This window comes from Dreissena polymorpha, chromosome 13 (assembly GCF_020536995.1).
Source record: "Dreissena polymorpha isolate Duluth1 chromosome 13, UMN_Dpol_1.0, whole genome shotgun sequence".
In the NCBI taxonomy this organism is placed as follows: domain Eukaryota; kingdom Metazoa; phylum Mollusca; class Bivalvia; order Myida; family Dreissenidae; genus Dreissena; species Dreissena polymorpha.
Window position 1 is genome coordinate 67,233,045 of NC_068367.1, and position 16,336 is coordinate 67,249,380.

The window sequence follows — 16,336 nt, forward strand, 5'->3', positions numbered from 1 at the left end:
CTTTGACAAATCAATCATTTGAGTTATAGATAATCAAAATAAAAAATCTGTACAGTAACTGTGAAAAGAACTTAAATTCTTGGTAAGGAAATATATAATCTGAGATTTATAATTATATAAATTACTTCCCTTGAAAATAATTGTCTCTAACAAATCTCTATTTTTAGTAGCAAATAATTTAAAGCCACGTGACTGTAGATTCACCACTCAAAATGTGCAGCTCCATGAGATACACATGCATGCCAAATATCAAGTTGCTATGTTTAATATTGAATAATTATCTCCCTTTAAAGCTTATTACTTCCCATGGATTTGTATTTTTGACCTTAGACCATGAAGGATGACCTTGACCTTTTACCACGATGTGTTTGTCAGAAACACAATGCCGCCTACTGCGCCGCTTTGATGTATTTAACAAAAATATAAAATTTGGCAGGTCAGATTAATTATGTCCATTTAAAGCTTATTACTTCCCTTGGATTTGTTTTTTCGACCCCGTGACCTAGTTTTTGACCCGGCATGACCCATATTCGAACTTGACCTAGATATTGTCTAGATACAATTTCTGACCAAGTTTCATAAAGATCGGATGAAAACTATTTGAATTAGAGAGCGGACACGAAAAGTGTGACAGACTGACAGACAGTCTGACTGACAGACGGACAGTGCGAAAACTATATACCGCCTTTTCTTCGAAAGGGGGCATAAAAAACAACATGAAACAGGCTTCCCACTGGCTCAAAAAAGTGTTTGCCACTTAATTTCGCCACTTTTCATACAATCATAATTCATATTGGAGTCTCAGACTCTTTAAACTTATTTTTTCAATTAAATAGCAGAAAGTGAATTAAAATTATTATATAACTTAGCATACCAGATCTTATCTTTAAACTATATGTTATTTTTAAATAAATTAAATCATGAACAGTTTTGTCTAAATTGTTAATTGATTTTTGTAGAAACACAAAAATGTATGACATTATTAAATAACATGTTACAATACATGCACACCAAAATTGAAATTCTTTCTGTAAAAAAATAAATACCTGGAAATACCAGATATATATTTTTTTAAATCTTCTCATCTTTTGTGAGACAGAGTCTAGTAAATTCATTAAGTAGGAGTGTTGGGACACACTCCACATCCACAAAAAGTGAAGCCTCTTGCACCGAAAGACCTTATAAACATTAAAATACACACACACAATTATTTATAGAATAATAAAAACATTTGTATCATGTGTGCACAGGCTTAATCTACTCCAGTACATGTAAGTAATTGGAAACAACTTCTGTCTCAATAGAGGATTAGAGCTGCTTTTGTTAGCAAAGTTAATAGCTAGTATCCAGTAATAATAATACAATTTCTCCACTTGTTTTGCAACATAAAATATTAGCTAATTATTAACTAAAACAGTCGCATTTTGCAATAAATGAATCAGGCAGCAAATGCCATGATGGCATCTAAGGTCTGTAATACTAAGGAAAACATGGTCATGGATTTCCTGATTTCTGTATATTTGACTTTATGTGGGGTAGCTAAAGAAACTTCAGCGTACAGTTTATATAGTATTGACAGACCTGTCGCGCCAGTCAAAAATCATAAAAAGCGACATTTAAAGTTAAACACCTGAGAATAAAGTTGATTCAAGACAATTGTCATCCGATTAATAGACGAGTTAACGCGTGACGTCACACACACCTGCAAAGTTTAGACTTCGCCCACTGGTTGGCAAAAGAGGTGGAATTTATATAAGCGCATATAGAGAAGGTTGACGAAATCTTCGTTTTTAATGATAATCATGCACAATATCAAATATAATTTTACTAATTATGTCTGAATAAAACATTAGCATGCAAGGAAATGCATCTTTGGAACGATTACATTGTTGTTATTATCAAAGATCTTTGTTATTATTATTTGTTTTTACTGACAACGAACTCGGGAGTGGAACACAATCTAAGAGCTTGGTATGTGGTTAAACAAAAATCTCTCTTCTTGGCACTTCCTCGGGACCATTTTTAGTTAAAAATGCTCAGAAATTGAAATTCTTTCAGATTAAATTAAATTTAATGAACGAAAACAAATAAGGATAAAAACAAACAACGAATATGTCAATTGTATGTACGCGACATAGGGTAACTGATTTGAACCTTATATGTCTGGAAAAACTTACCTTCTTACACATTCAATAAATTCTATTGTTTAATGTAATTGTTTTATTTAATTGTTCACACTTATTTTGGCACTCTTTGTAGAAGCATTTATATCCCGGTGTTTAATTGCACCTTTGTTATCACTAACCGATTATCTCGTTATGATCGGATACTGTCCAGACAATTACAAAGAAAACATGGTGTCATAAACCCAAGGACCTATACTTGGGCCCCTGTATAAACCACATGTTGCAGACGAGTGTGTCTGGTCAGTAAACATAAGTCACGACACCTCAATGTCATCTCTTGGCATATTGAGCAATCATTTAAGCCACTTTTTAAATATTAAAATACTGTTAAGTTAATGTTTAAATGAAATATTTTAACATTTAACAAAAATGAAGTAATTTGTCGGAAATGTATTAACGGGAACGAGTGTATAAATTTATTAGCCAGTTAAACTTAAAAATACATTGTTTAATAACTATACATTTTAAATATTGGGCAATTTTACTGCTATGCAATTAAGGTATTAAACGGGTACCGGCAAAAGTTAACTCCGCTATTACGTGTAAAGATTGTACATTACTGCAGTGTCCGAAACACGATCATGAACATAAGCAGTCACAAAAGGGGCCGTTAGATAAATTAAAAATATGCATTTATCATAAAATGCTATATTTTCATCACTCCTTATTACTATAATAAAGATTTCAATAGACATGCAAAAACAGTTCAATTTGCGTAATTGACATGCAGGGTTTTTCCGTTTGCATGCTAAATTGAATTTATATTCATTCAATGTAAACGAAATGTAAATTCATTCAATGTAAAAGAAAATTACCACAATATTTAAAAATAGTACTGTGTGCCGCTTTTTAGGGCTTTGTTTTTATAATTGATTTAATGCACCTCTGACTCTATCGATCGCTGATGAAATAAAACACTACCCACACCACTTATAATTATAATACAATTAATATATGTTTTATTAGTGTTGAAATATAATTTATTCAAGTCTTATTTAAGTTATTATCAGAAAGAATACGGATAATGTATTGTTTTGTTTTGTGGAATTGTCAGTATTTATTTAATCTTCCGATCACGTTTACTATATGCTAATAACTTCTTCGTATTTTTATGAAGAGGACATTTTATTTGTGAATATACATTTATTTGGTACTAAATATGCTAAATTTGCACTTTTTTAAAAAGGGTTTTAATGTTTATTTCGTTTTTATTATCAATTTATTGACTAAACAAAAGCCCTTTATACATGTTTTACGTTACTGTAACCAGTGTTTTTGCCAACCAGTCAGTGCGCATGCGCGGAAAATCCCGAATGTAAACAATAACAATTAACTCGTCTATTCTGTCGTTTTGGGGAACATTGTGGAAGTCGGGTGACGGTGACCTTATGAAGAATATTGCGCATGTTGCTGGTACAATTCAAAGAAAACAGCTACTGAAGTGATAAACTATGCAATAAAATATGACTCATTAAAACATCTTCACAATGTGTTCTTTTCGAATAAAAATAAGTTCACTGTATCAGTATTAAAAACTCAAGGTACCTTCTTTGGTACGTTGTTTACAACGGAAGTTAAAAACGGTGGCGAGGTAAAATTTTGTACAAGGTTGCACTCCACTGAACTACAAACTCTTAGATCGGCTATATCCGCTATCTGCGCTGTCGGATCATACGACACTTTACGGATGTTTCCGGCAATGTCAAATGTTAAAATCTATAACGAACAGTCGCGTGCAAGCTGTCAGATGAGAGATGGAGATTGTTTTGAAAACACTGGAGTTTTGTAAAACATACCAGACTTGCACAGTCGCTGCATTGTTTTCTGCAGGATATGTTTTCTACTATCTATCATCAGTAGTGAAGGTATAACAATTGTTTGTTATTTATCGCATACAAAATGGAAATGACCTCTATTCATGCCCAAGCTCTACTCCGGCTTCTTTCGGTACCTCATTAATAATTTATTTCCCTTTCAATATAAACAAATTTTCCTTCTCATTGGGCTTCATGCTTAAATCTTTAAAGTGCAATCTTTAATAAACTGAAGTATTTTAAAGATCTGTTTTAAATGATAGGTCATATGTAAGGCGATCTCAATTTAAGGGATTGCCATTTAGCACCGTGGTCTTCAAAATATTGTAGTTGCAATAATTCAACTCCCAGTTGTTGACATTCCGGGTCGCAAGCTGTAGATATGTACTCATAAAAGATCAGAGCATTCTAGAAGAACTACATACCGTTATATTGTTTATTTTCTTGACCCGCACAAGACTTGACGTAACATCTAGGAATACCATGAATTACTACCGGTATACATCCTCCTTTAGCAATACTGCAGTGCTTTTGTACAGACTGTTAACAGCATATCTCTTAAGGCTTCCAATTAAAATTTATAATTAGGTATAATCTATATTTAAGTGTTTTTATTTATTTTTCCAGAAACCACTGTTAGCATGTTCCGACCAGAAACTCAAGAAATTTTTAACAAACCATGTTCCCATGACTACGGAGAAGTACTGGCCAACTATATGGTGCTTTGAAAGCCGAGCTATGACAATTCTTCGGTCTGTTATAGAAAAGGGAGCAGATATAGAATATGAATGGTAAATGCACTTTCACACACTAATTGAGTATTCCTGATGGGAGTGAGCCAATTGACAAAATAAGACATTGTATTTCCAGTGCTGGGTCTGGATGCTTATATGTGTCTTGTTTTAAGAAAAATGGGCATAATGCATGTGTGTAAAGTGTCGTTCCAGATTAGGCTGCACAGGCTAATCAGGGACAACACTTTCCGCTTAAACTAGATTTTCGGTAAAAAGGGACTTCCTTTTAAACGAAAAATACTATTAAAGCGGAAAGTGTCGTCCCTGATTAGCACCACACTTTACTCACATGCATTTTGCACAATTTTCTCAAAACAAGACACATATTGTATGGTCTTTTAGCATAATGAGGTTGAATTAATGTTTAATTCCACTGTAAAACAGTTGATCTAAAGCCACCAACTTTTTGTGCCCACAACACTATCCTCAAGTTTGTTCCACTCCATCAGTGTCATGGCAATCATCACACAAATGTCATGCAGGTGCTTGAGCCTGTGTATCGTGGATAAACAACAACATGGTATAGATTGTTTGCCTTTAAAATAAAATTATTAAGCATTGTCTGTGAGAGCTGTATTAAAAACATTTTACCCAAGAGCTGTTAGTGTTCATGAAAAGCTGTAAAACGTAGAGTAAGGCAGGAAATATATATCTGTACAATTTTACATCTATAGGCAAACACAGTATGTGAAAGTTCAACTGATAAAAAGTTATAAACAAGTATTTTCATCTCTTTTGCCTTGACAAATTTACAAATATTCACACAATACATGCTTTCAAAATTATGCATGATTTTATACAAAAAATGTTGCAATAATTTGGCTTTAATAACTAAAAACATCGCCATGTGTTACCAGTTCATTCTGTTGTGTTTTCCAGTGAACTCCTAGGGATGCCAGATGGTGGCCAGATACGCCTGGACTGGATGACTAACACTAACAGTGCGCTGTATCCTGACCCAGAGACCCGCCCCACAGTCGTGATGCTCCCCGGCCTGACTGGTACACACTCTGTTGTTGATATAAAATATGTAATATTCTTTGTTTTTTTTACCACTTGGTAACATCTTCAGATATACATTGATAACATAATGTTGCTCGTTTTGTTATAAACATAGTCAGTGTTATTTTTTGGTCGCCTTGGGACCGAAAATTCGGTCCCATTCCCTATCTAAATAAGTTAGTTTTTTCACAAATGATTGCCTAAAATTACCAATTGAAAGCTTTATAAAAAATATTTTCTAATTTTCTTTTTTTACAATTCAAACTGTCAGTTCATCTCCCCAGCTGTATTCTCATCAGCTCTATACAGCTCAACCAGAGGAAAAAAACTGACAGTCAGGAAACATTGTACACAAAGCTGAGTACTTTTCTCCAAACTCAATATAATCATGATGTTTTATTTGCATATCATAGAGATTTGATTGCTGGATGTAGGTTTTTCCTTATTTTGTACCTCTATTTCATGTGTAATTTGTGGACACAGTCTTTTGAACATAGACAAATCACCTACAGTCTCATGTTTTACTTCATATCATCTGAACTACTTGTAATGACAGTTTGCACTTGATATTACATGCAATTAATTAGCTTGATAATGATTAATAGCACATGTAGAGCCTATATAAAATGTCATGTTGTTAATTATCACAAGCATATGATAACATATTTAGGTATTTGCTTTGACATGCTCAACTTAAAGCCACACATAAAAACTCAAAATCAACGAATGTTGAAATCAGCTTCGAGCAAGTCATGAAAACTACGTTGTGCTTCTGACGCTGACTGAAGCCAATCTCGTGTTTGCTTGTAAATGTTTGGATATCGTCGCGGGAAATTTACATGGAATATATTGTGACAAAAAAATAAAAACAAGCATTTTGTATCTCGTTAAATCTATATTACCCTACCACATCTAGCGTTGAAATTTTGGCTATTGCTATATGAAACACTGATTTTGTATGGGTTAACTTTATTTTACGAAATATTTTACCAACTATTCTTTGATTTTGAGTACCGGTATTTATGTGGCTTTAATGCCATATGTTTAGCTCAATAGCATAAACTTTGAATAGTTTAATAGCACATGTTTAGCATGATATAATATCTTACAGTACTACATGCAGCTTTATATAATTTATTGCAATTCAAACCATACTTACCAGCATGTTGCATTTGATATGTCAGATAAACAGGTCATTTTCAGGGACAAGCTTTGAGACATACATTCTGAATCTGGTGGGACAGGCAAAGAGGCTAGGGTACAGGGTAGTGGTGTTCAACAACAGAGGAAATGGAGCAAAACTATTGGTATGCATAATAAACATATAGTATTGTTTTTTTCTTCACAAGACATAGTGGTTAACTGTCCATTTGATGTGAAAGAAATTTATGTCTAGTGAGATCAACTTGTCAATCTCTACTTGTCTTAAAAACTTCAACAGTCATAGTTTCAAGAATGGTCATGTAAATGTTTTAAACAAATCATATAACAGTCATAGTTTCTTGAATGGTCATGTATATATATCTTTAAAAAACAGCATGTTTTCCTATGTATGTTACAAATAAAAACTCATACATGTAGTAGACCATATAAATGACATATGATGTAGAGGATATAAATGCATAATTTGGATTTGTTTCAAAAATCATTGGCTATAGCTGCTTTGCTTAGACAATTTATAATATTTTAAGTTTTATTGATTATATACAGTCTAAAAATGCCTATTTTCAGACCCCACGGACCTACTGCGCTGCTAACACTGAGGATCTGACCCGTGTGGTGCACTATGTGAAGTCCAGGTACCCTGGCGCTCCACTCATGGGTACTGGTGTCTCCCTGGGAGGGTAAGCCTTCATGTCACAACCTTGGGCATGTTATCATAAACCCATAACACATTTCTGTTTCATTTCTTGTTGTTTTATGGAAAAGTAGTTTATTAACCAAATTTTATAGACAAATGTATAATTACCCTGATAGATTTCGGTATATCATCACCTTTGGAAGCCAGCTTGCCGAGTTAAAATAGGGGTTCTTCTTAATAACATTAAATTCAAATGAGATAATTTAGTCCTAGTACAAAAATAAGAAGATTTTAGTTTAAACCTATTTATTTTAGCTAAATTGCATCGAAAGCCTTTGGCTAATTGAAAGGCTCTCGAGTCCATTTCCTCGGCCTAGAACCAGTACTTGTTGTCTTTGGGGGAGATCTTAAGAACGCTCCCACAGTGGGGATTGAACCCATGACCTGGATGCGAGGCGGACACCATATGATATCCATTACACCACAGCAACCTCCAGAAGATTATGCCATCTCAATAGCTCAAAAACTAATTTAGCAACTTCAATAAAAATGTTACTTAAGATACCTTATATCTAGACCAATTGTTATGGTCAATAAGTTGGATGGGGATCAATTTTAATTATACTGTTACTGAAAAGGATAAAAAAGGAATGTGGATTCTGATAATTCTCTGTACTATAAACTGTACTGAATCTAATTAATTTAGCAATTGCTTTAATTAAGTTTTGGGATTAATAGTATTTAATATAATAGGGTGGGACATTGTTTCGATGAAATATGGTTCCAGTTACAGTAAATCAGTATTGTGTATGTTTTCAGCATGATTCTGTTCAACTACCTTGCAAAGACAGGCAAGGACTGTGGGATGCAAGCAGGTATGTGCATCTCCATGGCTTGGAACGTGTTTGAGTCAACTGGGACCCTCGAGCAACCTGGCATCAACAAACACATCCTTAACAGGATGCTTGCAAAAGGGCTGGTCGCAAACTTCAAGCAGTAAGCGTCTTTATAGAACGTTTTCTGGTTTTGTTGGCGAGTGATGGTGACTTACAAATAAATTCAAATGGCTAAGGAAATTGGGGTGAAAACTGGCTATTCCAGCTTACAAAGCATAATAACTTAAAATACATATTCTCTGAAACTACATGTACTAAAGGTTTAATATGTGTTATTCAACATCATGCTCTGATCCTCTGAAAAGAAATCATATAACTACCTTAGAATCAAAACTGGTCTCAACAAAATTTCTTAGCCTGATCACAAAATTATATTATTAAAAAATACGTAGAGAATAAAGTCGAGACATAAATCGAATATTAATACGAAATAAACGCTAATCACTTTATTACTAGTATGGCTGGAAAGTGAGCTGCATTTAAAAAATAAACAAAAGTAATAAAGGGTATAAAACTATAAACAGAAAAAAATACCTGTGTTTGCATGGACGAATCCATCTTGACCTCCTCTGATAAAAAAATGGAATATATCATGAGGTTTATGTTTGAAAGTGCTGTAACACACATCCGAATGGCTGGATCATATATCAACGGGAAGCGGACAACAACAACAAGCGAGGCCTGGTATAGGGGAGATAACCCTGGTTTATGGTTAGGTTAGGGTTAGTGTTAGGGGTCGGGTTAGGGTTAAGGTTAAGGCTAACCCTTACCCAAACCCAACCCCTAACACTAACCCTAACCCGCTAACCCCCCCCCCCCCCCCCCCCCATGCGCATTACAATACCAGGCCTCGCTCGTTGTCGTTGACCCCTTCCCAACCAAAATGGCTCTTGAGATTTCAATCTCAATACATTAAACTGGTGTGATACAACCCTTCAGAACTTCACCTTGTGTTAAATATATTTTGTGGTATGATGGAATGATTAGGGTGGGGGTATCTTTTTCATACCCCTGTTGTCAAAACTGGCTATAGCCATGGTAGCATTTTTTTAATCAACTTCCTTCATATAACAACACTTTCCTCTAGGGGGCGGTATACTTCGAATGCTATTATGACAAGCCCTAGTTTATACTATGAAAGTGATGATATACCGGGGGTAATACCTTTGTTGGTTCATGATTATTCAAAGAAGCCCTAATTTGTGCTAAAGCCCTTGTGTTATGCATGCAGATGTATTATCCATTTTGGAGTTGTCTGATAGGTGTATTATCGTTCTATTAAAACATTATTCATGTGATCCATTGATTGGGAGACCAGTCTGTACTTTGACTGAGCATTAAAATGAACTTGTTCAAAAGATTCTCAGACGCTTATGATAGTAGTTCTAAGATAAAGACTTGAAAAGGATAACATAACTTTATTGCTTTTGTAACAATTGAGCTATAAACTTGTAGGATCAAAACGAACTTACATGAGTTTAAAAATTGTAAATGTTTAACTTTTGTTTGATTATTTTTTGTTTTAATTTGTATGTAAATTTGTTTTAATCCTATCCAATATTATTTTTAAAGCAATATTTTATCATTAAATTCAGAAGGTTTGCACTTGGTATCTGCCGTTATTTTCTTTCCATGTGTGTACATGACTTGTATCTTGTTTCAGAAATATGCACCTGTTTGAATCCCATATAGCAAATGTGCAGCATATTTTAAAGGTATGTTGATTAATTTTAATGCTTATAATAAATAGGTTTGAAAAATATATTATCTATTTATGATAATAAATATATTTATTATAATAAAGCATAAATGCCCATTTAAGATCTTTAATACGAGAAACTTTTTGATACATTTTGGACATTAATGGTTAGTTCAATCTAAAAAATATTTTGATAATTTCACTGGTTTTAAAAATAGTTCTAATGTTTCGTTACTACGCTGTCTTGAATACTTTCAAGAGGAAAAACAAACAATATGCTGTGTTACATGTAAACATGAAAGAATGCAATATGATAGTGAATTTTGCATGTACATGTATTGTAAATACTTTTGAACACAAGTACAATTTGTAGTAAAGTTTCTATAAAAGACAAAATCTCATTTCTGGTTCACATCAGTAAGTGCTTCAATATGTCCCCAGAGTACGACCATCCGTGAGTTTGATGACAGGTTCACCGCGCCCATGTTCGGTTACCAGACCTGGGAGGAGTACTACAGGGACGCATGTGTTCATGACAAGGTTCACGCTCTGGAGGTGCCTGTACTTTGCCTCAACGCATCTGACGACCCTTTCTCTCCACATAGGGGTATAATTTTGATATGCCTGTTTGAAAATAACCGTATTTTAGGAAAATGTAAGCTGTTGAATAAGCAGGCAGGGTAGTGGTGGGTAGGACAAAAGTTGTTGGGAGCATAATTTTCTCCATTATCGGTGGATTTTCAAATAACCTTTGGGAGATAAAAAGCATAATTAGATTGAGTGTTAAATGCAAGAACCAGGTTTCTATAAGTCACATTTTAGTTCAATCGTAATGAAACATGCTGAGAACATATGTTCCTATGATATCTTGATTTAGTTTGATAATGGTTCGGTGCTCTGAAGAACATGGTTTCCAGGGGCGAGCAAATTTCTTCTTGTGAACCTCATGATAATATTTATGTTTCATGAAGTACTTTATTTTGAACTCCACCTTCCCAGAATAGTTTAGTTCCTTTGGGTCTCAGGTTAGCCCCATAGGGCCCTTGGCCCTCTTGTTTCAATGTATACCTGTTTTAAAATGTCTACATCAAAAAGATATAACTAGTTATTATGCTCCCCCAAAAAATTTTGGGGGGAGCATATAGTCGCATCTTCTTCTGTCCGTCCGTCTGTGTGTCCGTCCGTGCACAATTTTTGTCCGGGCTATTTCTCAGCAACTAATGACCGGAATTCAATGAAACTTTATGGGAAGCTTCACTACCAAGAGGAGATGTGCATATTATCAGCGGGTTCTGGTCGGATGATTTTTCACAGAGTTATGGCCCTTTGAAATTTTCCATTAACTGTACATATAGTGCAATTCTTGTCCGGGCTATTTCTCAGCAACTAATGACTGGAATTCAATGAAACTTTATGGGAAGCTTCACTACCAAGAGAAGATGTGCATATTATCAGCGGGTTCTGGTCGGATGATTTTTCACAGAGTTATGGCCCTTTGAAATTTTCCATTAACTGTACATATAGTCCAATTCTTGTCCGGGCTATTTTTCAGCAACTAATGACTGGAATTCAATGAAACTTTATGGGAAGCTTCACTACCAAGAGAAGATGTGCATATTATCAGCGGGTTCTGGTCGGATGATTTTTCACAGAGTTATGGCCCTTTGAAATTTTCCATTAACTGTACATATAGTGCAATTCTTGTCCGGGCTATTTCTCAGCAACTAATGACTGGAATTCAATGAAACTTTATGGGAAGCTTCACTACCAAGAGAAGATGTGCATATTATCAGCGGGTTTTGGTCGGATGATTTTTCACAGAGTTATGGCCCTTTGAAATTTTCCATTAACTGTACATATAGTGCAATTCTTGTCCGGGCTATTTTTCAGCAACTAATGACTGGAATTCAATGAAACTTTATGGGAAGCTTCACTACCAAGAGAAGATGTGCATATTATCAGCGGGTTCTGGTCGAATGATTTTTCACAGAGTTATGGCCCTTTGAAATTTTCCATTAACTGTACATATAGTGCAATTCTTGTCCGGGCTATTTCTCAGCAACTAATGAACGGAATTCAATGAAACTTTATGGGAAGTTTCACTACCAAGAGGAGATGTGCATATTATCAGCGGGTTCTGGTCGGATGATTTTTAACAGAGTTATGGCCATTTGAAATTTTATATAAAAAATTATTGTCCCCCCAACTACTGTGCCCTCAAGACGTTTCCTTTTATCTGAATATATAGTGCAATATTGTGACAAAAAAACACTTTGGGGAGCATCACCCGTCTCCGACGGTTTCTTGTTTTTTCAATAGATGGTGAAAATGTTCTGTTTCAGCATTACCAATCAATGAGGCAATGGAAAACAATAACATTGCCATGTTGGTGACAACACACGGCGGCCATATAGGATTCTTGGATGGGGTTATCCCACGACAGCCTACCTACATGTACCGATTGTTTGCGCAGTACCTAGATGCTGTATTCAAACATGGACATGAGAACTTTGAGAAGTCTGAATAAGAGGATTGTGTTGCCCTAGCCCAATTTTATGTGAAAAAAGAATTGTTTGCAGTATCAAAAAAAAAATTCGAGCAGAATCAAAGTGAAAGGGAAAGATATTAAGCAGAATAAAAGCAAAAGAAAAAAATTCCACATTTGTGAATCTTTAAATTTAAAAAAAGTTATAACAGTAAACTTAGCCATTTACAAATATAAACTGATAATTTTGTTCTTTATAAATGGCTTCTTTGCAATGATTAATGCATTTGTATGAGATTCAATGATGTTTCCTATGTCATTTTAAAGTTATACAGATTGCTAGTATACAGTCACCTGCTTTTATTCTTTCACAAGAGTAAAAATTTCAAAGGCACGCTTTAAGTACCATAGTTTTTCAAAGTTTCATTATAATGAATTTCATTTTAGCAAGCTAGCTCAGTTGGTAGAGCGCTAGCCGGCAAATCTCAGGATCACAGAATCCAGCCCCAGCCCGCCACACGAGTTGTGAGCAAATTTGTAATAAAATCCTTTCTACTGACATCTCCCCCCACCACTTAGAGTAGGGCAATTGTAAGTTACTGGTTTAACTGTGTGCATTTAATCCAGCTATCCCAGGAAACAAACCACGCAAGGCAAAGTGAAAATGGCAATGTGCAAACAGCATCTAAAGGTTGGAACTGAAACCTTTAAACCTTGGATTGAGTAAGAAAGGCCTTTAATTTGTTTTGATTTTCTAAGGAACTACAAATGCGTCATAATACGTATCTAAGTGGTAACGGGTTAACTGACCGCTCTGATATGACTGAAAAAGTGTTGAGAACAGCAAACAATCAAACTCATGGAAAAACTAAAGAAAGTCCAAAGAAGTCTTGCTATGGACCAGCCATTATGTTAATATACCTGTCAATATTGATGTTCATTTCTATGGTACATTCCAAATATGTTCTTTGTTAAGGGAAGATATTCATCATAAATGTCAATTTGTTAAGAAATTAAGTACTACATGTACTTTCAGTCGTAAATTTTTATCAGTCATGCACCTGTTACATGTATTAATGTACATTGTTCCGTACTGTGTGTTATTGTCCCCTACCGGTGAAACCGGAGAAACTTCTGGTTTGCTCTCTGTCTGTCAGTCAGTCTGTCAGACTTTTCTGGATCCTGGGATAACTTAAAAGTTCTTCATATTTTTTCATGAAACTTTAAACATGGATAGATGGAAATATGGAGATTATGCACGTCATTTCATTTTGTTCCTATGTCAAGAATTCTGGTTGCTATGGCAACAAATAGACTAGAAATATTGCTGAAAATGGTGGAGTTTCACCGGTAGGGGACTTGTATTGCTTGGCAAGTCTTGTTTCTGTTTGTAACATACACCTTGAATATGAAAATTCTTGTGCAATATATTTTTATATTGTGTTTTTTTTATATATATATTAATTGTTGCAATGTTTGTAAGTTGATATAAAAATATACTTTTCTTGTTATATGTGTCGTTATTGCGAGTGAACTTCTTTTCATTAAATGCAAGTTTTGTATCTAGCACTTTCCGGCAAGTCTTTCAATATGGTATTCTGATATTGGTTTTGTTTTACTTGTGTGAAGTTTTCTATCTGCCAAGCTAAGGCATCTTGGGCCTATATTCACAACTCTCCTCGGGGAGATCTTAACTTAAAGGGACATTTTCACGTTTTAATAAATTGAAAAAAATAAATTAAATTGTTCCAGATTTGCACATTTTCTTGAGCATTAACCATACTATAAAATATCCATTAAATGCATGTTTTCGCGATTTAAAAACCAGAAACTTATGTTTCACAAGCGAAACGATTGTATATATTGAAAAGTTCTGTTATTATCGTTATATTTTGTGACACTACAAGGATTGGGTACCTAAAGAATAAAATACTGAAAGTATCTTGTCTGCACAGATGGCCAATTGGTTAAAGCACAAAACTTATACTCCAAGGGTCAGTGTTTCGAAAAAATTTGAAGTTACAGCATAGCAGTATCTTTTTCATGCAAAGAAATAGACCCTAAAAGCTTTTTGAATTCAAAATGGAATTTTATAATAGAAGTTTTACATGACAAAATGTCCACTTGCAACAACAATGCAGTTTTAAATGTTTACTTTTTTCCACCACTTAGCGACTGACCCATGACTGCTTTTCCCAGGTAAAATATGGCTTTGTGAGCAAAATAGATGCCGTTGCATACTGGTGAACTTTATTCTTGGGTGTAATATGTTATTTTTCGTGGCAGGGAATCCATACTGACCGTTGTCAACATGGGACCATTGTCGACATGTTCTCAGAAGACCACTAAGTCAGGTTTGACTGTATTAATATTTTCTTATTTAACCATATTGATACTTGCCCTTGGGAAACCATATACACATGTATAAACTTTCTTGAAAAAAGAGTGTTATCCTCATATCAATAAAAACTGTTTGTGATTGAAGAGAATTGTGTAATTCTTCTTAACATAAAATGTATATTATGTATTCAATGAGAATAACACATTTTCACTTAGATTTGCAATTATATGATAATTGGAATACTCTGCACTTGCAAAATGCACCACTTTAAACATTAAACGGCAAAATGACTGACAGCAAAACTATTTCTAACTAATTTAGTGATAGAGACAGATAGAACAGTTTCATACTGAACACTTGAGCTGTCAGTTTTCTTGTTAATATTATATAAAATGTGCATGAAACTTTGTTCACGAACCACAGGTACTTAACCATTTAAACATTTGTGTGCTTAACCTCTCTAGTTATGTTAAAATTGTGTCCACTGTTATCTGTAAGCTTTATATTGTCTTACATGTTTGATGTGCTTCTTTATTATTTCATAGTTTATAATTATAATTTTTACCACTTTGTTAAATAAAACAGAAACAAGAGCTGTGTTTGTGAAACACAATGCCCCCTACTGCGCTTTGAAGCGGCACGGCAGCTATTTTAGAAGAAAAAAAAGACCTTGGACCTAGAAGGATGACCTTGACCTTTCACCACTCAAAAGGTGCAGCTTTATGAGATACACATGCATGCCAAATATCAAGTTGCTATCTTCAATATTGTTTAAAGTTTCGGGACAGACAAAGGCATACAAATTTCTCAAGACTTGCTGACATTTTTTGCCTCAAAACAATAATCTATTATCAAAAGTTTCTTTTATTCAAGCTTTCAAATATTACATGAAAAACATACATTCACACTGGCAGTCATTTTCTAATAAGTTCAATGTTTTTAAAATACATATAATTATATTGCATTGGTAAATACCGTGTTCTGTAGAAAGTACTCTTTCCAACAAAGCACATGTTGTATTATATTAAATCATTAATAACCGACAGGTTCTTGTTGGCTACACCGGCAAATACAATGTACAGTAGTTCGTCACGATGAAACCGGTATGTGTGCATATGTTAAGACTTTACTTTAGCAGTTGTTTTTTTCAATCACTCATGAATAATGGTGTAACTAATGTCAGTAAAAAACTAATGTCATTGCAAATTGACGAAGAAATATGGAGTATGTTTCGGGAATTATGTAATTACATGTAATTGTTACTTGCATTCCGTTTGATGACATTCTGTTACTTTGCTTTTTCGTTCAGAAAAAAAGC

The 16,336-nt window shown here is 34.3% G+C and overlaps 2 protein-coding genes across 3 annotated transcripts in view; one reads left to right on the plus strand and one right to left on the minus strand.

The window, feature by feature from the left end:
• The window catches only part of LOC127854811 (RAB6A-GEF complex partner protein 2-like), a 25,277-nt gene extending 21,440 nt beyond the window's left edge, over positions 1 to 3,837 (minus strand). Inside the window, exon 1 of the mRNA XM_052389862.1 lies at positions 3,732 to 3,837. The gene's annotated coding sequence lies outside the window, so the exon portion shown is untranslated. The remainder of the gene's footprint in view (positions 1 to 3,731) is intronic.
• On the plus strand, positions 3,597 to 15,611 carry LOC127854810 (phospholipase ABHD3-like). Of its 2 annotated transcripts, XM_052389859.1 has the most exons (10): positions 3,597 to 4,051; positions 4,628 to 4,791; positions 5,674 to 5,795; positions 6,081 to 6,152; positions 7,000 to 7,103; positions 7,528 to 7,640; positions 8,417 to 8,593; positions 10,157 to 10,208; positions 10,634 to 10,799; positions 12,535 to 15,611. In XM_052389859.1, the coding sequence occupies exons 1-10, from the start codon at positions 3,941 to 3,943 to the stop codon at positions 12,717 to 12,719; spliced, it is 1,266 nt and encodes a 421-aa protein (XP_052245819.1). In that variant the 5' UTR covers positions 3,597 to 3,940; the 3' UTR covers positions 12,720 to 15,611. The 2 variants fall into 2 exon arrangements, with proteins under 2 accessions (XP_052245819.1, XP_052245820.1); XM_052389860.1 differs by lacking the exon at positions 6,081 to 6,152 and having other exon boundaries at positions 3,606 to 4,051.
• The last annotated feature ends 725 nt before the right edge of the window (positions 15,612 to 16,336 follow it).

Bases quoted from the DNA above. Each gene is read 5' to 3' on its own strand.
- LOC127854810 (XM_052389859.1), top strand. From the start codon at position 3,941: ATGGAGATTGTTTTGAAAACACTGGAGTTTTGTAAAACATACCAGACT. The intron at 7,104-7,527 runs GTATGCATAATA...GCCTATTTTCAG, and splicing joins GAAATGGAGCAAAACTATTG to ACCCCACGGACCTACTGCGC. The intron at 10,800-12,534 runs GTATAATTTTGA...GTTCTGTTTCAG, and splicing joins CCCTTTCTCTCCACATAGGG to CATTACCAATCAATGAGGCA.